Raw genomic sequence first — 26,169 nt, 5'->3', positions numbered from 1 at the left:
TGAGGAGAGAGACTAAATTCATGACGCAAACCCAAGAGTCATTGGGCACTTGCCTAAAACCATACAAGGGAGTCCGACACACAGAGAGCGGCACTGTGCCCCTCGCAGCCGACGGTTGAAGTCCGGCCTCTTCCCAACGGCATCTTTTGAAAAAGTACACAACATGACATCAAAAACAGAAAGAAAAACACCAAAGAGTCAGCACAGACAGGATGGTTCAACGCACTCAACGATTGCTTGGCCGACAGGTTTAGTACCGCTTTAAATTGGGGTTTGTTAGGCCTGAGGATTATTTGTAGGGCAATGACATTTTGAAATGGTTGAAAAAGACAGAGCAAGTCTGCCATTTTCAAGTGGGTTAGCCATTATTCGTTATTGTAACAAGCTCATTTGAATGCATTGAGTTGTTTTTATCCTGATCAATGGTTTATTTTAACACAAGCAAAATGGCCCAGCATTGCTGGTCTGGTAGAAGATTGCATTTGGCTGCTTGGTCAGGAGCTGCAGAACCCAATTTGGCCGTCAGAGGGTGTCAAAGACCCCACATAAACAGACCACACTAAAGCAGATGTTTAGTGATTTTGTTGGAATTTATTAGGGACGCGTTGATGCAAAAGCAGTTGAAAAAACTCGCGGAGGCCCAAAGTACAACTGTGTAAATTTTCAAAGTTTCGAGCTAACGAGTCACCTACAAATCCAAACAAATCTGGATTTATAAAGTGGTTTAGATATATTTAGATTAGATAGATATATTATTTATACTTAGATGAGATAGACAATTTCCGATTTATTTCCCAGCGACAGCCCAGAAACCTAACTGATCTAGAAAAGATCTGTGTTGAGGAGTGGGCCTAGATCCCTCCTGTTGTGTGTGCAAACCTTGTGAAAGACCACAGGAAACGTTTGACCTCTGTAATAGCAAACAAAGGCTACTGGACCAAATATTAACATTCATTTCCTCAGGTGTTCAAATACTTATTTGCAGCTATATCACACAAATAAATTGTTAAAAAATCATGCTTGTGATTTCAGGATTTTTCTTTTTAGTTTATCTCTCTCACAATGGACATGCACCTATGATGACAATTTCAGACCCCTCCACGATTCTAATTGGAAGAAATAGCAAAATAGCAGGGTGTTCAAATACTTATTGTCTTCACTGTATATTCTATGGCTTATGAATAACCTACTGTATACATTTATACCTCACTGTGAATGTGTGAAACTGGAGTGTCATGCCCAATTTCGTTGTCACAATATTTTAACCCATTTTGTAACGATGACAATAAAGGTATATTCTATTCTATTTCATGATGACAATGTCTGTGTATTGTTTGTTATTGTAACGTCAGTTGCAGCCTGGATACCATTTTATATATGTATTATACCCTAATTGTTTCATATTTTATTTTTAGTTTATTGTTTGTTAATGCAACATCTATTGCAGCCCGGTCATACTGGAAAGGGGATTACCACATGTACAGTCCCTTCTTAAGGCTTCTTCATTTTCCTTATGCTGAGGTTTTTGAGTTTTCCCTTGCCCTCATTGTAGGTTTAGATCAGGGGATGGTGTATTAAAAGTGTAGTTTGCAATAGTCTGTAGTCAGTGCAGCCCTTTGAGACTCCTTGTGATTAAGGGCTATACAAATAAACATGACTTGAATTGACTTGTGGTCGCCAGTACACCTGGGTAAGCAGTATGAGGAGAAATATTTGACGGAACTATTCAAATATGAAAGAAATACACAAAAAAGTGTTTTGATTAATTTGTTTTTTTTTATTTAACTGAAATTGTATGAACAAAAGAAATTAAATAGCAGGATCCAAACCAATCAGACGACGCGCATTAGAGACCTGTCGGTTTAAAACACAAAAACAAAAAGGCACATTGCAAAGTTGGAAGGAGAAACAAAACAGGTCATTGCAAACATTTGCTGTGTCTTAAAGCCTATTCATTAACGATGACATCACTCATTCAGTGCACATTACGCAAGTCTGGAGCAGAAAGGAAAGCCAAGCCCCAACTTTATTATTTGTACACCCTTTTACGCACGAGGAGCACAACAAATCATGCCTTTTGCAATTGAGCTCGATTTGAAAAGCAAGCGTCTGTCGCAACAGCTATGTGTTAGACTTGCACAGCACAGCTATTTCGTTTCAAGAAGAGGTGCCAATTGAACGAGTACATTCGCTTCACATTGATAATGCTCCCCAACATGGTTCTGATCTACCAGTGTCAGTGGCGCAAACCCTTGTGCTAAATGTCACAGATATGTATGAGGGATTTTTAGACGTCAGTGTTAAAGGTATTCCCAAACAGTAATATATATATTTTCAATTAGCCACAGAGCTGTAGTGTTCCTCCCCACGATTATACCAAAACTTTGCAAATATTCCACTCACCGCCGCAACCGTACTGGGGACAAGCGGTGCAGATAATGGACGGATAGATGGATTCCACTTTGGGGATTCGAGAAATTTAGTGACAAAGATGACCACCTGACTTGTTTTCGGTGGAGCTGCGACTTCATTGAAGGAACGCAAAACTTTCAAAATGGCGAATCCCATTACCACAACATTTGAGTTGAACTCAGAAACAGACAATGACTTTAGAGAATAGCGATTGCATATCGCTTATCTCTGCCTGAAAGTGGGCGATAGCGGTGTTTTGTTTTTCTCCACATGTATCACGGCTGATATAATTTTGTACGGCTAGCTCCCTGTCAGAGCCGGGGTTGCCAAGGGCTTTCTTGTTTTGTTTGCTCCTGGTGGGCGCTCGTTGGCTACCCATCGTTGTTGTTTGGCCAGCTAGTCTGGCATTAGGGCCGTTTTTTCCGTGTCCCTTGGTTTATTACCGGCCAACTTCGCCTTTATCGCTGTGGCTGCTTTTCGCTGTTGGTTCACAGTTAGCATGGCTGTTCACTGCATGTTTTTTGATCGGGCTAGAATTTGGGAAAAAGTAAAATCTCTCCTTTTTGATGTATTTTACACATAATGTTTCTATTACAATCACACTCCAGCTGTCGCATTTTGAGCTGTGCCCAATAATTTTCCAGTATCTGTGGTTGAAAGAAAAAATGCTAGCTAACAGATCTGAAAGCACCACACTAAAGCTACATAGTGCTCTCGCAACATCAGAGTCCCGAGATCTGTTTTCTAATTTCTAATCTTATCTTTGTTTACCTACCTGTCAACCTCAGCCAATTCCTCCCCTTATTAATTATTGTAATTTTACTTTTCAAGCCATAATATACCATACAAGCACAGCGTGGCACCTATTTCCTCACAACAAGACGCACTACGTAGATTACACAACAATATTAGCAATCTATGTTGTCATCTGCTACCATTGACCAAGACGATCCCAATTAGACCGATCTTGTTTCGCCCATAACGCTCTAACAAAAAGAAAGATTTTTTTTTAACCTTGTTTTTCCTGTATAAAAATTGGTACATGGCATACACAATTTGAAATGATCCAAAACGTTTATATCGTATAAAATGACAGGTATCTGTTTTGTTTATCAGCCAGCAATTTCTATTGTTTTATAGCCCTTTAAAATTGTGTCTGGCTAAAAATATGAATTGCTTGGTTCTAATTTATCCCTAAAAATATTTGAGGTAATTAAAGAAATCCCACTCCTCTTGGACCAGGAAGTAGTTTCATTCTAAGTAAGTTGGAGGACAATGAAACCTAAATATGAGGTTTTTACAATGATTTCCTCAGTTTTAAATGAATATGATTCCTGATTTTGAACACAATACTAATGGTTTAATCATCCTGAAATAAGGAGGGGTTGTTTTTGTCTTTTAGGTTTTTTATCTGTTTTTTGGGCCTCCTTTTGAAAGCAGGAAGTAGTCTGTTACCTAAAAAAAGACAGATACATTGTTTTCAGTCCTTAAGTTACAAAAGAGTCGCCTTAAGTGTGTTTTACCTGCATTTAAAGTTAAAACAGGAAGTACTGCTGGCTAGAGAATAACGAAAACGTCTACACAGTTAGGACTCCATAATTATCTTCACTTTTTTAAAACACTACTTAACTTTACAACCTTTTATTTGAAGGTTTTACTGCCTTGCTTAAAAAATAATCTTACAGTAGTTTGTTTAGCCATTCTCATGGAATGAGGGTGTCTATATTATTTCCATTGGCACTAAGAAATTCAGCAAAGTGGTTTTTATCCACATACAAAATTAGAATCGTGCAGACTGTTTCACCATTTCGGAAGTCGAGTCGAAATTGGTAAAGGGAAATGTATTTGGAAACACTGCCACAAAATTGTATGTCATAAAGTCAGGCTTTGAGGTAATGTTTTTTGCCATGCAAGTGGAAATCACTAGGTGCATTAGCATGATCAGATAAGTAAGGTCATTTTCGTCTATTAGTGACTCGTATCTTATTTGATTCCGTTGTATTTATTGTGTTTATTGTCTTTTATTGATTTTATTGATTTTCGTGTTTTGTTTGTTTTTTACTAATTGTTTCGCTCTAATTACTTTACTTTGGTAAACAGAAAGGATTGTTGTAAAGGGCAACAGACATAAAGTACATTTACATTCTTCTTGAATGAGGAACTAGCATGCAAGCCAACAAACTGCCAAAATTGACGCATATTGACAAATATAGCCTGCCATGTTTTTGCCTCACCTAGGTTTTTTTTAAATTTTTGTTTTGTAGTCAAAATAGAAAGAATCTCTCACCTCCCATGACCACTTCCAACTTGTCCATTTTAGCTAAGCCTAAAATATGTCATCATTTGTTTTGAGCAGGAACTAGCATCTAACGTACACCTCATTCATTCATTATTCATCCAAAAACTGAGACAGTCTGTAATGTTTTTGACCTCAGTGTAACTCAGTGTTTCTCAACTGGTGGGTCAGGGCCCAAAAGTGGGTCGCGGACCTAATTTCAGTGGGCTGCTGGCTTTTGGCTTGTAAAATAACGCTAAGAAAACAAATCACTAATGGGTCAATCACACCTCTTAACAGTAGATGTCAATAATGCCTTGCAAATGCGAGTTGACAGTCACTATTTCACACCACAAAGACCGGGAAAGTTGGTTTACATGTATCAAGCTTGGCGAAACCCAAATGTCGGAATCTTTTTATTGTGGATAATGGTGACCGGAAACCCCCCACAATATCTGAAAATCCAACAAGTAGTCTCCCCTCCTCCCATCTTGACATACCCTCGCTTGCAGCAATAGCCAATCTGAGATAATGGTTATTTTAGGGAGAAAGAACGGGGGGAAAAAAGCCGCCACGCGTTACACAAATTTAGAGATAATGGATTACAGCCGCACGAATGAGGTTCACTTTTTGGTGGACACCAAAAATTTTGCTCTCTTTCATCACATGCATTTTTATTGCATTTTAAGCATTCTGGATGTCATTAAAAATGCAGCTAATTGAGCATTGATTTGGCTTTGCTGTCATTTGGTTTCTCCCAAAAATATATTATTCTATTTCTGGTTTAAACTGCCTGGCGTTTAATACTTTTATGAAGCGGAAATGCTCTCATGATTTGGGTTGCAGCTTGTAATTAATTCCTAACCCTCAACAGACGAGTTGAGAAACACTGGTGTAAATCACTATAGAAGCTGCACTGTTACCCCACAATGCAAATTATTAGGGTCCTTTTGACATAAAGTATAACTACTTCAGTTTTCTTCAAGCAGTACATAGCATACCAAACCAATTGACGACGTGTCAATAAGGGTTTTCCCCACACCAGGAATTAATACAAAAAAAAAAAAGCTAATCTAATCACGAGAGCGCTGATGCCAGATCACGTCTTACTGTGAAATTCCTTTGTCCATTGTGTTTCTTTATATGAATCGCTCCATGGCCTAGGGTCATGGAATTAGAATGAGCAGTACCTTTCTGCTGTCCCACATACACATCATAAAAACTGTACACACAAATTAGCCTCCCATTTGTTTTTCAGTTACAAGTCTTGTTTAGCATCATTAAGTTCCAAAGTTATGTTTGTTTTAACGATTGTAATTGACGTCACAGCTCAGTAGTTCAGAATTTCCAGAACATTGGCGGTTCTTGCAGCTTAGTCTTGTTTTTCTTCAGGGACTGCAGAAGGAAAAAAAAGTTGCAGTCACTTGGGAGATAAGATTACAAGTCAAGGGATCATTCTTTAAAAACAAATCACAGCATAGGAGTAAATAGTGGGAGGTGGGCTTGTAGGTTAACCGTTACGGACATAAACGATTAGTATGCAATTCAGTTACTGCAAACAAAGAAAATTGAAATGAAATTTAAAGGGAAAAAAAAAACAACTAAAGAAATTATAAGTGAATGATGAAACCAACACCTTTGCCTGGTCGAATTGTTCCTTTTCATATTAACGACAAAAATTCTCAACATCTAGACAATTAAAATGCTGGCAAAGGTCAGCTTGGCAGTTCATTGGTTTTTGAAAAAAATATTTTTAGTGTATTTTTTCCATTTGCAGATGAACAAAATACTTCAAACAACCTCAGAAATTTGTCGACATAACACATTTTTAATTGAAAAAAAAATGTCTATGTTAAAATTATTTTTTTTACTGAAAATATCAGAAAAATGATATTTAAACTTAAACTGGGCAAAATTATCTATTGTGATCTGGTATAAGACCTATCTTGACATTTTAAAGTAAGTACTAAAACTTACAATACAATGAATACAAGTTTTTATTTAAGTGCGTTCAAGTACTTTTCCCAAAATATTTAAGTATTTTTTTTCTATATTACTGACTGAAATACAATAAAGTGTGAACATAATATTCAAAATAAGCAAAACGTTATTTGAGAATTTTTCTAAGTGCAGTAGTCACAGGGCAAATAGTCCAGGGAATATAAACACACTAATAATAGCCCTTTGGAATAAAAAGTATTTTTTGGGGACATATATTTTGCTCACAGAAATAATTTTAAAAATATTATTATTAAAAAAAAAAAAACAGAAACGTTACCTCGAATCAAGTAATTTGCTCAGTTTAAGCATTAATTTTATATTTTATCGCAACATTTTTTTAAAAGTGCCATAAATTAAGAAGATCTAACATTTCGCCATTTCATTTTGCCTGACAATACATTAATTCATATCAAAATCAGCTAGCAGTTCTTTACATACTGAGATAAAGTGCCTGATGAATGGCTCTTCCTCAAACTATTCAAGCAGTTACGTAGATTAAATAATACCACACTGCACTTATTTGATAACAGTATGTCTTAACTTGACTCTTAACTGATAACCTATTTAGTTGTACATTGCTTAATGAAATGCCCTGCTACTATCTGGCAACCAGTTCAGGGTGCCCCTTGCCCACTGCCCGAAAATAGCTGGGATGGGCTCCAGCATCGCCGCAGCCCTACCGAGGTTAAGCGGTACAGATAATGGATGGATGGTTGGGGTTTTACTGAAAAAACAATAATGTTTTAAACAGTTTCAGAAGGAAGAAGAGTACTGCGTAACATTTAAATTATTAGTCTGAAGGTATCAAGCAGGGAACAACCACAAAAGTCATTACACTGTCATTTTTCCTCATCTTTTTGCCTCTGGCAGATCTGTGATACACACATACAAACAACTTCATCAGAATGCCAGACTCTCGTGGTTGGTACTTGTGCTATTGTGTTGAATTTACAGTATGTCACTTTTATCAAATTCTCAACTCACCACCGTCACCACAACATAATGGTTTGTAATTTGAGGCGAGGGACTCACGAGTATTTCCCCATCCTCCTCACGACAGCAACTGCCACAGCGATGACTATGATAATGGCTAACAGAGAGCCGATCACGATGCCGACGACCTGTCCCGAGCTCAGGCCTTCTGTGGCACAGAAGTATCATTGTTAGGATTTCGGACTGCGGTTTTCAAGATTTAAGCAATGTGTTTTTGTCATTGGACTCGTAATCATTGCTCATGCATTCTGTCACCTACCCCCTGGCCCATCTTCAACTACAACCTCATCCTCCGTGTCTGCTTTGACAGCTTCCGTCCACTGGGGGACGAGCTCGGCCTCTTCTGTGGGGGCGGTAACATCAGCAGGAGGCTCAGTGTTTGGTGCTTCGGGAGCCTCGGTCGCGACCGCAGCAGGCGTTTCGGTCTCGGTCGGAGTCTCCTCAGCATCGGTTGTCACCTGTGTAGAGGGGGCCTCGGTCGTGGCCTCCACGGTATCTTGACGTTCCGCCGTGGCTGGGTGAGTTGATGGAAGGCCGGTGAAGACGTCGAGCTCTTTGCTGGCTTGTGTGGACTCCATGGGGATGACTGCAATTGAGGAAGTTGTCCCAACTTCATGGTTTGTTGGCAAAGATGTGGGGCCTGGACAGAAGTAAAATAAAAACGACCGCTTTTTAGTTCACTTAGACAAGATAATAACAATTTTAAAACTCATCTTGACCTCGTATCAAATATAGTGCCCCCTCTACATACGAGCTGCTATAGTTACAAGATGTTTGGGATACGAGAGGCCTTTCGAGGCAGAAATCTGCCTGACATAAGACAGCAATTCCAAGTTACAATAATTTCCTGATGCTACAACTAGAGACATTGTAAAGACTTGATCCCTTGCACTTACAGCAAGTGCTTACATAACATCAACGGTCTCTCATGCTTCCTTACTCCTCCATCACCACCCATATACCTTCCTTGGCAACAGCAGACTGGGTAAGTGCCTTTCATAAACTCACATTTTATTTTGTTAATATCTTATTTGTCTTCCTATTATGTTTAATTATTATTTGTATGTTTTTAATGATCAGGAAGATGTGTTTTACAGCTACTTAGGGTTAACTTGGATGATTTTGAGAGGCCGGGAACGGATTAATTGGTTTTCAGCTATTTCTTATGGGGAAAACTTGCCGAGATACAAAAAAATTCTGGATACGAGCTTGCTCCGGGAACGAGTTTATTTCATATACAGTGGGAAATCTACGATACATACATTTTATGTTTCATTTTGTGTGTGTAAAAAATGTCACTATTACAGATAGGCAGGAGTAGTTTAAAAAAAAAAAAAGGACAGCATTTTGACGAGCAACAAAGCGGTGCGACTTTTCACTCGTCGTTATCTACTATCACTAAACAATTAATTATTTGTAAAGTACTTTAAAAATATAGAAAACATTTGTATTATTTTTGAAAAATGGAAGAGCTCTAGCACAACCACCAGATCCTGCTGACTAAACAGACATGAAGAAAAATAACATGCATTGATGTTCTCCATTAACATTATGAGAGTTTTTAAAATTATTTGTGGTATCGCTAAAGACTTGTTACTTGTAAAATCATATTATAATGTGCTTTGTTATTCAAAAGGGACATTGTTTGTTATGTGACCACTAGATGTCGCTATATGAAAAAGCATGCAAGTATAAAACATATAAAGAAGAATATCAACAACGGAGACTCAAAGTGACCAAAACCATCTTACTTCTCATTGTTTTGTGTCGCATTTAAGGGTTTTGGGTACCCTTAGCCGCAAGATGGTGGACAATTGTGTATTTCCCCTTAGTTGAGGCTCATTTTATATAAAAGAAATGCATTAAGGGGTTGAGGGACCGTTCATTGATTTAAACTTTTTCTGTGTACCATTTTTCTTTTGTAAATATCTAATGTTTCAATGTGGGCACCTGTGGCTTAAGTATGCACAAAATATGTTTTCCTATAAACATGTACTGGGTTTGACTCATAATCAGGTGTGCTTTAGAGTCCGAATTTTACATGTGTGTTTCAATAAATTCAGTTTTTTTACCCCTTGTGCCGCTAAATAATACCCACTTTCGATTTAACTCAAGTACTTACACTCTGGCTTTGGGATTAGCGGTAAATTGGCTCTGCTTTGTGATTTGGAACGATGTTCAATATTTTACAAATGAAAGACTACTTATTTTTTTATTCTATTTAAAATAATCACACTTAGCCTTTTTGACGGATCCAACTGCTAAGCCTCATTTGTTTAACTGCATAACACTTAATTACCCTTAATGAGATCTCTTCCATCTTCCAGGCATTTTGTTCTCACACAGATACGCAACAGTTTAATGATGGTTTTAATTTCTAAAAATACCAAAGGGACAGCTATTACCTTCGCCTAACACGACATTTACAGCTTTTACACAAATGTAGTAAACGGAAATCCACTGTGTTACAGCGAGGCGATACATAAGATCAAGTTGGTCAAGCAAATCTGTGTTGGGCCCCGCAAATCTTTGGGTAACCTGAGTGCAGGCAGCGGACCTCACATACCGCTCTTCTCCTTTTACTGCCCTCTCGGACGACTTGAGCCTTGTGCGTGAATGTATTCATTGTTGGACTGAAGCCGCCACCATGGCTGCCCGCCTCATGTGTCGGCCCGTGTTCCGACAAGCCCAAATAACTCCTGAGATCCTCCTCACTCGTCGCGTTTATTGTGTCTGGACAAAGCTGTAACGTCAGAGTTACATTTTGGCCTGGAATAATTGGTGGAGAGATGATGGGCCACATAAGGTGTCTTAAAAAACAATTCCCTACTTGGTTTCAATACTAACTGCTGCCTCTATTAAGAAATAATAGTCATGCAAGAAAATTGTATATTTAAAATACCTATCAACCCCTGACCCCAACCCCATTGAGAACACGTGGAACATCTTTAAAATTAAAAGAGGTGGGTCGGCATTGTTTGAGCATTGGGTTGAAAAGATTTGCTCGAGAAAAAACATGGCTGAGAGAAAGTCTTAAATTCAATATCTCTGCAATGCATGAGGAAAATAGATAACATAAGCTAACTTGTTTTTTTATTGTGTATTTGTTTAGAAAGAGTCAACTTCATCCAAATGAGTTAGTAACACTCAAAATATACAAACGAATATAAATATATATTTATATGTTTTACAAATAAAACCTTTAAATGAAAGTAATAGAACTATACATGATAATATGATAACTTGCACTGAAAAACCCCAGTGTTTTATCGCCTCAAATTTAATATGATGATAAACAAAATTGCTTTCAAAATAACAGCAAGTGCGGGAAAATGCAGCCAGCAATTTGAATGTTGGCCATAATGAAAAATATAATTTTCTGGGGGTACACAAAGGGACACGGGCTAAGAAATCCAGGTAAGTGGAATTTTATTACCTTTAACAGCAGACCAGTGACTTTTAATTTTAAGTCAAATAACATCTGGATGGTTTGTTTCCTCATATGTTCTCTATTCGGTAAATGGTAGTCAGCAAATACAGATACAGTGGATGGTTTATTGTGCGAATGGCGCTTGGCTTTGGCAACATCCACTGAACATACTTAAAACTGCAGGTCATTGTCTGACGTCAAGCGGCTTATTTTTCTCTTATGCTTCTCTAAGCTTTGTCTCGCAGACCTGATTCAATAGGTTGGCGGGCTTGATATTGGGCGTGGGGGCCATCAGGTGCCCACCTCACTCAAACATTACCATGCACAGAAGGACTCTAGGTAGTGCTTGAGCTCTTGGCCCTCTGTCCATTCTCAAAACTGAATGAGGGGGTCTTTTACAAAAAGTAGCATCAATAACCCCAATGAAGAATGTCTTCAATTTTTTTTTGGTACACTAACAAAAAACACAGTGCTAATGTTTAAAATGTTCTTTCTAAACTATCATAATTCTGATCCTTTAAAATTCCGAATTTTTCAATCCGAATTGTGAAATGTTCAAAAATGTGCTAAAAGAACTTTTGAAATACAATTTATTTTTATATCAGTGACGTTCAGTCAGGGTAGGCAGGTCAATTTTTGCCTCACCTTTCAACATGGAAAAAAAACAAAAAACGGTTATACACTTGAAAAAAAAATTCATCATTTTTGGATTTTCTTTTCAAAACCCCTGGAATTCACCATTGTAATGTGAATATTATTGAAACAGATAGTAGTTAACGTATTACAGTAACACCTCGCTATAATGCGGTTCACCTTTCACGGTCTAAATGCTGCATGGATTATCATCTTGAATTGTGTTCTGCATTCTGATTGGCTGAACAGTCTTTGGGAGGGATGTTGTTGGTAATAAAAATAAATACATCTTTTCAGGTACAGTACTTTTATTTCTTAAACGGTTTTATAAAGGAATTAAAAACTTGCCCTTAAAATATCTCACCATGCCACTTTGACAATAGCATGTCAAGTTTATGGGACATCGCTCTTCCCACAAAATAGTTACCACGCCCTATAATGTCATAAGACAGACGCACATCTTCAAGCAATCCCTCTGCTCTGTATTTCTGCCTTGTGTGTCCCAAAAAACCCACATCCTTTGCCTCATTTCCTGTGTAGGGAACCACGCCGCCCAAGCCGATGAGTGAGCAGAGTGCGGGAAGCCGTGATAAGCCTCTGCAGTTCAAACATGTGGAATTGTTCAAGGGCTGCTCCACAAAAGGATAATTTGTAGTTTTGGGGAGAGGTAGAGAGAGGTAGAGAGAGGTAGAGAGAGGTAGAGAGAGAGAGAGAGAGAGAGAGAGAGAGAGAGAGAGAGAGAGAGAGAGAGAGAGAGAGAGAGAGAGAGAGAGAGAGAGAGAGAGAGGGAATCACAGAGTAAACCATCCATCCATTCATTATCTGCACCGCTTGTCCTCAATAGGGTCGCGGGGGGTACTGGAGCCCATCCCAGCTATCTTCGGGCAGTGGGCAGGGGACACCCTGAAGTGGTTGCCAGCCAATCACAGGACACACAGGGCTAGCCAACTCACTTGCTCATTCACACCTAGGGACAATTTGGAGCCACTAATTAACCTGACATGCACGTTTTTGGATGTGGGAGGAAACCAGAGTGCCCGGAGTTAACCCACGCAAGCATGGGGAGAACATGCAAACTCCACACAGGAAGGTTTGATACCATGACCTCAGAACTGTGCCACACTCTGGGCTGCCGTGCCAGTGTAGGAAATTGTCTGCAATTTCAAATTAGAAGAATACATGCCGAGCAATGGATAACGGCTATTTTGATTCTTGTTTCTTAGCTACAACAGGCACTTCAGAGCTAGGGCTACAATAGACTGATTCTATTTTTGGGGGTGTTTTGAAAAATAAATTCATTTTAGTAAAAGTGTCTATTATTTAGCAACTCCTAGTTCTAGAAAAATAATTTACAAAAATAAGAATATTAATTTGAATAATAGTCAATTCAAGTCATGTTTATATGTATAGCCCTTTATCACAAGGCGTCTCAAAGGGTTTTGAATCCACGCAGTTTGTATACTTTCTTGTGCTTTTCAGCACTTACTTTTGGTTGCATTACCCCAATTGTCCCAAACCTGTAGCCCATGGGCCAATTGCAATAAATTGAGGCCCCAGCCTTAATATGAAAGTTTAATATTTATTTTATACAGACAATTTATATATATATATATATATATATATATATATATATATATATATATATATATATATATATATATAATTGAGAACAATGGAAGACTGTGGAAGACACACTTTGATCTAACCTCGCACAGACCCTAGCTGTGGTCGCCCCCAAGTTGATTGAGGCCCCTGCAATACAACATACAGCAACATCTCGTGGTAAAATAATACACACTGTCCCTTTTACTAGTTCAGTGCCATATTGTATGAAATAAATTTTAGGAGCATTGTCTGTGAGTGCCAAATTGTTAAAATATGTGTTTTTTTTTTGTTATATATATATATATTAAAAAAAGGTTATAAAGGCTTTGGCGCTGCTAATCAGTAAGTATTAAGTATCAGGTCATTATTTCAGTATGAAATGGCAGGAATGGTGTTGATCAAGTTTCCACTTTTTCAACACACTGAGAAAAAGCGAAGATATAACATAGATATATCCCGTAAATGCTTCAAAGCTTTATTCTTGTTCTTAAAAAATTAAAAAGACAAAGTACCTTACGGATGATGTTTCATTTATGTACGCGGTGGCCATGATGACCCGAATCTTGTGAAACCTTCACCGGAAACATTAGTGGGTAAAAAGTTCTTGCAAAATTCAGGCATTGTTAATCCATGAGTTAAAGTTCTTGCAATAAACTGTTATTTTTCAAGCAAAGTTCCCTTGTGCTTATGGAAAGCATAGCTTAAATATTAGAAGTGTCACCAAAAAAAGCACCAAAGTAAAAGTTCTCCCTAAAATGCATCCTTTCAAAAAGTTTTTAAAAAAAACAAAGCAATGTTCAACTGTTGTTTGGTAGACAATGGAAAACTAGAATCATGTTTTTTTCTAATGAAATACGACAGTTCAAGCTTTCTTCTGATGTGTCCTATACACAGTAGCTAGAGGGGTTAATTTTCTGTAGGCCTTCAAATATGAGTCATAATGGCAAAAATTGGTTGGCACCAGAACTTCCGATTTGAGAGAAACATCTGGCACTGAAGCTAAAATTTTAGAAAGTTAAAAACTTTTCCAGAAGGAAGCTAGCTAGTCACAGCTTTGATGATGGCCATGCTTTGGAATGGAAATTAATCTTCCGTAAAAGTTTTGCAGCTGTATATGAAGACCTGCATTTATCCTAGTGTCTTTCATCAAAGTCTGCATTCTGAAGCCTCCTGAACTCAAACTGATCATTACACCTCAATAAGCTTAGTTCCATCCCGCCATGTTCAACATGCTCGCCACCACAACTAGAAGTTTGGCCTGGACAGCATCGTGACCAAATAAAGGAGACCGCGTTTCAGCTGTACGAAAATTATGGCCTAGACTCGAGCAGAGTTGGCCCGAAATGACTTCTTCTCAATGGAAAAGAAGACAAAAAAAACCGATGCTTGATTCCTTTACCGCACTGATTTTGAATGAGTCAGTGAAACTCGGTCACCCTGTTCCAGTGATTCTAATTTTGGACTGGCAAACTTAGCGCTAGCCCTACTCATACTTCATTTTTAAAAGATCAGGTTTGTAAATAACAGCTGTAAGCTAATAGCATCCAATGCCAGAACCGAATACCGAAACAGTGTTTTCTTAATTTTTGTGATTTGTCGTTTACAAAAAGAGAGAGGGTGTAAAATAAGGGTTTTTCTTTGGGGTGAGCCATTTTGAACCCACCAGACTAGACAGTTTGCACTCTAATAATGATTAGCAATTGTTGCCATTCATTTGTTAAGTTTTGTCCATGTTTCAAGGGACATTGTGTATTATTAAGTGCTTTCGAGAGGTAAATAAAACTTCAATGATAAAGAAAATACATTTTGATTAATGATAAGCAAAAATGAGTGGTCATATAAACGTGATTTTTTTTAAATACTCGTAGGTCGACTATTTTGGTTTATTTTACATAACATGGGGCTCACTTAGAGAGAACTGGCATGATTCTCTGCCTTCTCGCTGCTATTGACACCTTCGAAAACCAAATACTTTGTGAAAGGCTGAGTTACAGAACAGGAAACCTGTGTGGTTTGGTTATTTTGAGTCTCCGTAGTTTTTATTCTTCCCTGTGCTTCGTAGCACTCGTTTCCAGTTTCACTGCACAATACAGTGATACCTACTGGTCAACTTTAACACAGTGTCTATTGGATGGTCAAACCCAGGCCCGCAGGCCACATGCTGCTCCCATCAGGCTTTTTGATACGTCCACAGAACCTAAATTTGAAAAAAAGTATGACTAAAAATGTATTATATCGGCGGCCACTTTTGTCCCTGCCTCTAAAAATATTGATTTTTACAAAACATTAATGTGTACTGCATTTTTTCTGCACTTCCATAATTTGCTCATATACTTGTTTTATCTGTTAAGATATTTGTTAAACGTCATGCAAATACCACTTTTTCAGTTTGCGTTTTTTAATGCATATTATCAAAATTAGTGCTAAAAAATGGGCATAATACATGACTTTGCTTCAACTGAAATTTGATGAAATAGGCCATTGGTAAATACTGTAAATAAAAATAAACATGGCTATGTCTGCATGTATATTTATTTATAAATAAGTAGGATAATAAAATGGATATTATCTTTCTTCATGCTTTTCCGAGTATCAAATGCAGACAATCGGATCACTCAATAATTGTTTTTTCCCACTTGCCTGGCCCCTGTGGTAATTTTTTAAATCAAATTTGGCACCACATTTGCCCAAAGGTATTCTACACATTTTGCATAGATATTCCAGAAAGTCATTTTTAATGTATGTCTGAAGTTTGCTTTACTTGTAATGTTCCGCCGATAAAGCTAAGAAATCTAATAAAGCATTTTACATCAATGTGCTTCTGGTTTTTGGTGGTTTTAAGGAGCTGGACGGAGTTTGGAACTTTTTTTGTACTCTCTTCTGCCATCTTCTGGCTCATGTCATCATTGCAGCCTCAGTCAGTATGTTTTTGATGCACACGGAAGTTCTTAGACGGGCTCGAATAAACGTTTCTTTTTTCAACTTTCTTTGGATTTGGGTTGACGTTTCGACTCAAGCAGATCTTTTCTTATTTTCACCATTTTCATGCGACACTAATAAATCAAAACAAAACTTGCGGTGGTCATGATCATGACGTCACTCCCCAGCTTTGCCCCTGTCCTCCATTCCTCCCAGCTAATTTCTTCCCGCCCATAACTGTTTTTCTGAATGTAAGACAAAAACAGTTAGGCACAGTGGAAAATATAGAATAATAGAATAAGGGCTCTTTGAACGCAGTTGGGCATTGTTAAAATACACTTAATAGAGAAAACTTTCAACTTTTTAAGGACACCTTAAACAACACACTCAGCCTTTAATCGATGCATGTAAGGACAAAAGAATGACATGTTTGGTTTCCCCATGACTGATTGGTGTATACGGTGATAAATGAAGCGATAGTGAATCAGCAATAACTGAGGGGTCCCTGTACTTGACACAACCAAAAGATATATTGACCTTGTTCAAAACAACTACATGTTGGGTAATTTCGTCAAACAAAAATGTCTCCATTTCTGGTCATGTGCTGGCCAATTGTGTTTAGCAACAGGCAGGGTCGGCAGAAGAAAACATTCGGTGCCGTTGAAAAGAAAGGGGGATTTGTGGGGTGTGGACCGGCTTCAAAAGGACCTCAGACTGTTTGTTTGGAATGCCCGTAAGTCATGATAAATTGTGTAGCATAGCGCAATCACCCGGGCCACTAGCAACAACAATCGCTTCATTATGTGCTCCGTTCCCACAATTAGCTCAGACGAGTATTTCCTCTCGCAGTGCCGGCACTGGTGGGCGCGCAGTCTCCAAGATCAATGATGCATACATCCCTTCTGCACTCAATGCCTTCTAATCTACATGCTGCCACTCTTCCTTTGCCACTCCTTGAGAAGCGCGCCACCGCTGGCTGAAACCCTCATATACGTTTATTGCCCTCCCTAGAACAAGTGCCGAGAATTTTCTGACTAACAAAGCCATTAAAGCAAAATATTTTGATTTCTTTGAAAGCGCCACACCATCTATTTTAAGACAAAATTCAACAAAGCCACCAAATCCACTCCCTCCGGTCAAAAGCTAATCCTGCTGCGCCTTTTATTTAACTGTGTGACGTTTAATGGCTTTAACAAATTCATGGAATAATAATAATGCCAGAACCTATGTCACATATCAACAAATATACAATTTAAAACTTGTCTTTCTACCGCAGTTACTTAGGATTCTTGAGGCTCATTTTGACCCTCATTTTGTAAAAATGTCGCAGCATTCTGCAAACGAGAAGGATATGGATATATTTATCCTCGGCACTGGGCGAGAGAGTGAGGGGAGTGCCTGTTTGTTCTATGGGTTTTTTTCATAAAGTGAACCTACATTGTTTCAAGGTACATTGTGTCATATCTATTGCCTCATAGGGGTACAAAAACTTTTTTATGTAAAAAAACAAACATTTATTTGAATATTTGGTAAAAAAAATACATGAAAGCCCTGCACACTCCCTCGCACGTGCCGGACAACGCTGTTACTTATAAGTACACACATTCACATGAGGCAGGGGCCTTCTGTGCCCCAGTGACAGCCTAGGGTAATGGATGCAACCTGTTGTACTCCCTTCTCTCATGTATCTACAGATAAATTGTGTAGATACAGGGGCGGCAGTAGCTCAGGAGGTAGAGCGCTCGTCTTGGGATCAAGGGATACCAGTTCGAATCCCGGCTCGACCGTGTTAGATGTCGAAGTGTCCTTGGGTAAGACACTGAACCCCTAATACCCCCCAATAAGCAGGTTAGCGCCTTACATGGCTTCAAGGCCGCTATTGGGAAATGTGGAGCACATTGTAAAGCGCTTTGGGAAGTCATTGACTTGAAAAGCGCTATATAAATGAATGAATTTTACAAAAAAATTTGGATTCCACCCAGAAATCGGAATTGAGCATTAAGCTCTGTAGTGTGAACCTAGCCTTGTATACAAGCCCACACCTCACCCTTTAGTGGTGACGCCCACACTGAACCGATTTTTGTGAAAATTTCCACAGCTGTACCTTAGCTTCTGCAAGTGTCTTTAGCTATGTTTTGTGTCAAGGCACCTCAAAAGAATACTTTTTTTTTTAAAATAAACATCTGCTTTCTTCAAATTGGGTATAGCAGCTCTACACCATTGACCACGCCAAGCAGCCAAATCCAATCCTAAATTGGCCCAAAAATTTCAGACCATAAAGTCTTGAAATGAATAAGAATGTAAGTATCAAAAGATTTCGTACCATTCAAAGACCACTCCAATCCTAACAATTGAGAACTGCATTTATACCGATTCAAGCGGAAATAAAAGCAGACTGAGAAAACTGAGCAGGAGTGTGGAACAAGTCTGCCCTCAAATTGGCAAAAAATGAACAAAAGCCAAAGGAAAACTTTTAAAAAGAGAAAAAAAATCATTATGACAGGTGAAGAAGAATGTCCAATTTCCAAGAAAAAGAACGCTGCACTAGACGCTTCCAAAAGCCTTGCTTAGAATACAGTTTTTGTCTCCACAATAGGTGATGCTCAGGCATCAAGATTGCTTTGCGTAATATAATTTGACAGGCTCCTGAAGCAAAGAACTTAGAAACTACCCCCTCCACCCCCCACACTCACCGAAAAATGAAGAAAAAAAAACCAGCACACTTTATCAGCAGCAGTAAGTAACCCGTCCCTGGAACGCAATTACCTTTCTCTGTAACAAGTACTTGTTACGCATATTTAATAAGTAAAAGTAACTCACACGTCATTACAACATGGTGTGTTACTCCTCTACTTATTTAAAACAGTCCAACGCCATCTAATCAGTACCGGTTCCTCCTTTGCTCAGGATGGATTATTTAACCCTGCCAGCATCACACTACTAATCTCATTGCCAAAGTGGAGTTGGCATATCACCCTACAAAGTACTTCTCAATATGATCATGGTTGAGCAAAGAGTACAAGAATTTCTCCCTACTGATCGTCTCCCGACTCGCGTCTAAGCCATCTTAAAACTATAGACCAAAAAATACTGAAATCAGAGAGTCAGCTTGAATGCACAAACCAATAATAGAATTGATTGGGCCAACATAACACAGAGTTTACAAATACGTGTTTAGAATTTTGGTCTTTTTGTTTGTAAAATTATTTTATGCAAGGAAAAAAACGTCTTGGTTTTCAGCAATGGGGTAAGAAATCTATAAGTGGTTTGAAGCCCATAGGCAAAATGGATATGGAGTGTCTCGGCTAAGTGTTCGTTTGCAAGCTCTCAATTGAGAATACACATTTTTAAGCAGTTTTAGGTATTTTGGCTTCAAAGGGACTATGTACAGCAATTTGTAACTGGATAGTTACTTTCAGAGTACTGCACTACTTTTGGGCCTCAGTAATCTGGGGCGTAAAGGAATTACTTTTTAAATGAAGTAACTAATTACTTTTTTCAATAACACTTCGAACACTATTAATCAAGGATTCAAAAATAAGGTGATAAACATAAAACAGCTTTTGTAGGCTACATCCATCATTTTGACATAATTTATCTGTAGATATATGAGAGAAGGGAGTACAACAGGTTGCATCCATTCCCCTAGGCTGTCACTGGGGCACTGAAGGCCCCTCCCTCATGTGTATGTGTGTACTCATAAGTAACAGTGTTGTCTGGCACGTGCGAGGGAGTGTGCAAGGCTAATCTCAGGAATGTTTTTAGGGTGCTGCTCCAGATAGACACATTGCGCCCCTCCTAAAACAATATACAGTATCTCAGGGATGCTCGGCCGTGCCAAGCACATCCTGATTTGACCCTAGTCCAATTTTCTTAGTTTCATTATATACAGTACCATTAAAAGAAGAAATCCAGTGACCTCAGAACTGTGCCGCACACACACTTACCACTGCGCCGCCATGCTGCCCTAGTTAACCTAGTCATCTCCGTGAATTATCTTCCATATGACTTGAGAGAGCTGATTTTCCCGTTGTAAGGAGTTAGATCTCTTTTTTTGCAAATTTTGCAGAATGATGTGTGTAGATTTGTTACACGTTTCAGCCATTGTTTGCATTTTCTGTTTTCTAGCAATCGTTTATTAAAACGCCAACCTCCTGGCATCTATGTTTTTTCAACTCTCCCCTTGGGTGAAACGCGTTCGGGGCACGCCAACACCTCACAAACATATAACAGCTGCCGTTAATCACAAGGAAAGAAGTAATGCAATGGCAAAGTTAAGCCATCAGAACATGCATGTTATTTTTATTATTTTTAGCAGACTGGTTTTATTTTTCTTCATTTAATGCTTGATCTATCAGAGTTCAGAGAAACTTCAAGCATTTACAAGCACTTCACCCAACGTCAAGCAGTTTTCAGACCTTGAAAAAGCAACAATAAAATTCTAGCATGTTCAAGGATTTCAATCACCTGTAAGAACCCTGGCTTTAGACAACTTATTTAAATTATAAAATCCCAGAATTTGTTTTTTCATGACCTGGTTTGCAATTTCCACAGTGATCGAAAATATTTTGGATCATAAACTTCGCGTGTTTTGATCAGTAACTGTACACAGTGTCAAGTTGTGTCTTATAAGACAAAGTCCAATGTGGCTTTTCTCCAACACTGCTTCTCCAGTACACAGCATCAAAGCAGGAAGGCGGACCTTAAAAACTGACTATTTCCAATCACAAAGCATGGAATTGAAAGTTTTGGTGATGAATTAGTTTTCCAGAAAACAACAACAGATTTAAATCAAGCTCTTTAATCCATTTCTAATCCAAATGCAAGCCCTGCATGCGGCTTGCAATGCCCACCAAATTGAGTAATGCGTTCCTGAGTCAGCGGCTTGTTTTTTCTTTTCTTTTTTTCTTGCTGTATGTCTCACCCAGCAGCAGCGGCAGCAGCAGCACACGCACAGGACATGCCAGACACATGAGACTGCAGCTGTGGTCAGTCGCGTAAATCCATACAACACTCCTTCTTTGGTCTTCTCTGACTTTGTTCTGAGTTGCGGCCAATCAAACCCAGCCACGCCAAGCCCTTGACCATTCAAGTTAATTCATCATTTTAAGTCATATTAGCAGTGTCGGGCTGTCAGGTCCTGAAAGGCCTTCACTGTTAGCCTAAAAAAATCAGATTGTATTTTGTCCATGAATACTCAAAATTGTTTGTCAGCTTCCTTTTATTGCTTTTGACATGGTTGCTGCTTCAAGATGTGTGTTTTCATTTTTAAGCATTTAACCATTCACATGTCAGCCATTATTTATTCAGGATCAGTGCTCTATCTGGAGGCCTTCACAATCAGTTCTGTAAGCCCTGTGGCATAAAATAAACGTTGATAAGGCTGTTGCTTTAACCAATAAGATTTCAATTTACCAAGACCAGGGCCTTCTAGCTGGCACAGGGAAACATTAGCTTACTATAATTGGTTAGGGGGCGTGTGATGGTAAACTTGAAGAGGGGGGAAGAAAAAGGCTTATCCTTTTTGATAGATTGTACTAGCCGGAGTTAGCAAGCTTCATCTGTAGCATGCCGCACAAGTAAATATTGTGTTGATTTAATAGCGGTTTTGTAAACCCACAATGGCTGAAGGAGGAGAAGAAACAGATTTTTTTGCAGATTTGCCATCAAGGCCATGTACAAGACGGGGTTAATGAAGAAGATTCCAAGTAAAAAAAGCTGAATTAAATCAAGTCATGTTTATTTGTATAGCCCTAAATTACAAAGAGTCTCAAAGGGCCGCACAGACCACAGATTATTGCAAACCACTGACTACTACAGCGTCCCTTGATCTAAAACCTACATGAGGGCAAGGAAAAATCAAAGACTAAGAAAACTAAGAAACCTTGAGAAGGGACTGCACATAAGGTAATCCCCCTTCCAGGATGACCAGGCAGCAATGGATTTTGCAATAACAAATAATACACAGCTATTGTCGACATAATATATACGTTTTTCATATGTTATAGAATAGAAATGTGTTTTAAGCCTAGCTTTAAACAGTTGGGGTCGGCAATAGCTCAGGAGGGTAGAGCGCTCGTCTTCGGATCAAGGGATCCCAGTTCGAATCCCGGCTTGTCCGTGTTACATGTCGAAGTGTCCTTGGGTAAGACACTGAACCCCTAATACCCCCAATAAGCAGGTTAGCCTCTTACATGGCTGCAATACAAGGCCGCAATTGGGAAATGTGAAGCACACTGTAAAGCGCTTTGGGAAGTCATTGACTTGAAAAGTGCTATATAAATGCAGATCATTTCATTTCATTTCAGTTCAGTTCCACAGAGGTTGCAGATCGAATCTCAGGGGGCAGAGAAATCCACAGCACTGGGGACTGAATGGAGAAAACTGTCGAACCTGCGGATCTCTTCTTGGCTCTTGGGATACTTAAGGCCATCTCCTAACTTCAAAATATAAACACCACTTGAAACAATGTAGAGACTGAATAAGAACTGAATGAATGGATATATCAATAAGTGAATAAGTCAGATGAATGATCATGACGGGCATCATTAACAACTAAATGGGTGAAGGCATCATCAATAACTGAAATAATAAAAAATATCAAACGTGAAGAACTTTTACAATCTTATGTGCAGTAACAGTTTCAGTATTACAACAAATGTATATGAATTTGCAATTGGATAATTTCTATTCCAGGTAATTCCATTGCGTCGATACCAGGATTAACTTTAACTATCAGGAAGCCGAATTAAAGAAATGGTAAATTACCTGTGAATAAACTTGGAATTATGGAAAACAATTTTGGGGGGATTTAAATGTATTTCTTTGAAATATTGGTCATTTTGGCACAGGGAAGAATATTTCATGCATTTCATGCGAGTCAGTTCAATCTAAAAAAAAATATGGTATTTAACATCACTAGAAATAAGGACTTCAAAGCTGTAAATGGACATGGCACGCTCAGGAAAAAGCTTCTGAACACCCACGAGGTCCGATACGACAGCTAAAACGACAATTTGACCCCAGACAAGTATTTCTTTTCTGCTGGTAAAAAGAGAGTGAATGTTTTCTCCTGCACGTAGCTCCCGCGCCAGCCTCATATTTGGAGTATGAGCGCCACTTTTGAGTCACTTCTAAATGTGGTTCTGTGACCAAAGGGGCCGCTGACCTCTCCCTTCAGCAGCCAGATGTGATGAGTGTGTTATTAGCCCACAGAGGCAGACAAAACTCATTAAGAAGGAAACCGGAGGAGGGAGGAGCAAGCACTACGCTTTTCTGGGATATGCAGGCCCTGGCGTCCAAAATGTTGCAGTTTGGGTAAGATGATACTTTTTTAGGAGTGTGGGAATCCACTTCTAGATTTGAGTAAGGAGGAATGGAATGATGGGGAGAGGAGGATGAAGGAAGTGTGAGGGAGATAGAGAGGAAGAGGAAAGGAAGGGTGGCCAGTAGAAGCCACGATTCATTGCATGTATCCTCGGGCAAGACACTGAATCCCTAATGCCCCCAATAAGCAGGTCGGCGCCTTGCATGGCCGCTATTGGTGTGTGTGTGTGTGAATGGGTAAGTGTGAAGCACATTGTTAAGCGCTTTGGGAGGTCTTCATTGACTTGAAAAGCGCTATATAAATGCAGACCATTTACCAAGGATCTCAAGCACCCAAACGAACCCTGCATATTTGAGCATGACCTATGTTCTGTTTGTCTCCCATATTATGTCAGTCTCAGGTGATCTGTCTGTCTGTCTGTCTGCCTTTCATATTTTGTCAGTCTCTCATCTTCCATCTCTCATAAGCTTGCTGTCTCTCTCTTTTTTGCATGGCCCATAATAAATGTCCGTAATTGATACATAATCTTTGCCCTCGTACACATTTCATAGTGCCCTGTTTAGGTGTAGCATGCACCTGTCCTCTTGGGCGCGGCCCAAAGGGTGATGGCACTTTGTACGACAATACCATACAGACTAATGGCAGCTGCCGTTAATCACAAGGGAAGAAGAAATGCATTGGCAAAGCAAAGCCACCAAAGTGTATTGTAGATGTCATTTAATCAGAATTCTTGAGAAATATGGCAACCATCTCAAGCAAATACAAGCACTTTACCCAAATGTCAAAAACTTTTTAATCCTTGAATACAAAACATTGAAATTCACGTAATTTCAAGGATTTCAAGCACCCATATAAACCCAGAGGTAATGGTTGAAGGGGGGATTTTAACCCGGTACCTATTTACTGGACTATTAGTCTGAACTGCTAACCACTAAAACACGATGTAACTTTAATTTTACATTGTTTTACAAGGTTAGATTAATAATCAGAACATTTCGAGTAGTGAGTTTTCAAGTATTAAACCATGAGTGCATAATAAAAAAAATAGAATAAAAAAAGACACATCTCACGTTTTAAAACACTGGAAAAAAAAATCTGAATCGAAATTTTAAAAGATGAGAAGGTTCCCAGACTGTATAGCAGTACTGCACGAAACTGGCACCATGAGGGTTTCAAGCAGACAAAGGGGCAGCGTGGGTACACAGAGGCAGCCGGAATGGCTGAAGCGTGCTCACGGCGGGATGGCGACTCAACTTTTTTTCCCTTTTTTTGAAAGGCAAAAAGAAGTTTACTCACTTGCATGTGTGAGAGCACAGAAGGCCAACAGGAGCAGCAGCTGGACATTCATGGTGTTCAATTCTGGTTCCTCGGTCGACCGCCTGACAACTGGACGTTCTAGCAGCGTCAAACACAGAAGCCGCCTCTACAGAGGAAGCTCCTTCTCAAAAAAAATGATCAAAGAAGAATGAATGAAAAGTGCTGAGATCCAAAAGGAGCCCTTGAAGTGGGGTAAGAGGTGCAGTGTGGAAGTGAAGGAGGGCGAGGACTGGAGACAGGCTGGTCCACAGCAGGCAAAGGAAGAAAGAGGGAGCCTGTGATTTGGGAGTGGAGGAGGGGTGTGGGCACTGCTCGAACGCTGGGTGGGTTTTTTTTTCAGGGGGCAGATTTGTGCTGGGAGGAGGCCTACTTCTTAAAGGTGATTCCAGCGTAAGCCATTTTGTTATAAAAATATAAAAGACTTAAATAGTTTTGCTTATTTTAAGTACAGTGGAACCTCGGTTCTCGACCATAATCCGTTCCATTTCTTTGTACGAAAACCGATTTGTACAATCACCGAAGCCGTTTTTTCCCATTAAAAGTAATGTAAAATTGTTTTAATCCGTTCCAAAACCCTGAATGTTTATCTTGAATATTTAACGTAAAGCTAACCCAGGCTAATCGTACGTTTGCGTTAGCGTAATCTCCATACAAAAGATTACACTAACATGAACGTGTAAAAATAAAAAAATCAGGTCATTTAGCACCCGGGTCTCCACACCAAGTGGTGAGCGGTTAAAGGATAAAGAAAAGAATTATGAATAGGATTTCTTACCGGTCGGCAGAAGCCATGCTATATTCCTGAAAGAAGGGAAACTCGCACACCTTCTTCATATTTTGCTATTATTTCTTTCTTAAATGCAATAGTTGTACGCACTACTTTTCTTTTTTCACCTGTAGCAACTTTGCTGCTTGCACCAAGCTTCTTCCGAGGCATAATTAGGGGTTAAAACACTCCCTTCACCGCTTTTTAAAAACGAAAACAGAAAAGGAGTACGTGTTGCCGTGACAACAGTTCTTCACGAGGGGTGGGGGCAATTTACACTCGTACGCCGCTCAGCGTCGCCCCTAGCGTACCGGCGTTCGAACTCTGATTTTTTGAACGAAAAGCGAAGCAAGAATTTCTCGAAATTTTTGGTCCAGAACCGATTTGTTCGAACTGAGAGGCGTTCGAAAACCGAGGTTCCACTGTATTATTTTTCTAATATCACAGTTTCGATATTTTTGGGTAAAATATCGATGATTTTAATATCATAT

The 26,169-nt window shown here is 39.1% G+C and overlaps 1 protein-coding gene across 1 annotated transcript; it reads right to left on the bottom strand.

Annotated features, from left to right (window-relative positions):
* Positions 1-1,754: 1,754 nt before the first annotated feature.
* Positions 1,755-25,193, bottom strand: pdpn (podoplanin). Its single transcript, XM_088332098.1, has 4 exons — positions 24,892-25,193; positions 7,941-8,321; positions 7,721-7,829; positions 1,755-6,082 (listed from the first exon to the last, which is right to left on the bottom strand). Exons 1-4 carry the CDS (start codon positions 24,941-24,943, stop codon positions 6,076-6,078), a joined length of 549 nt encoding a protein of 182 aa, XP_088188224.1. The 5' UTR covers positions 24,944-25,193; the 3' UTR covers positions 1,755-6,075.
* Between the last annotated feature and the right edge of the window lie 976 nt (positions 25,194-26,169).

Source organism: Urocampus carinirostris, chromosome 3 (genome assembly GCF_059441175.1).
Source record: "Urocampus carinirostris isolate Australia breed hairy pipefish chromosome 3, RoL_Ucar_1.0, whole genome shotgun sequence".
NCBI classification, from domain to species: domain Eukaryota; kingdom Metazoa; phylum Chordata; class Actinopteri; order Syngnathiformes; family Syngnathidae; genus Urocampus; species Urocampus carinirostris.
Note: the sequence above shows the minus strand (reverse complement) of the source record. Positions and strands in the feature narration are given on the sequence as shown.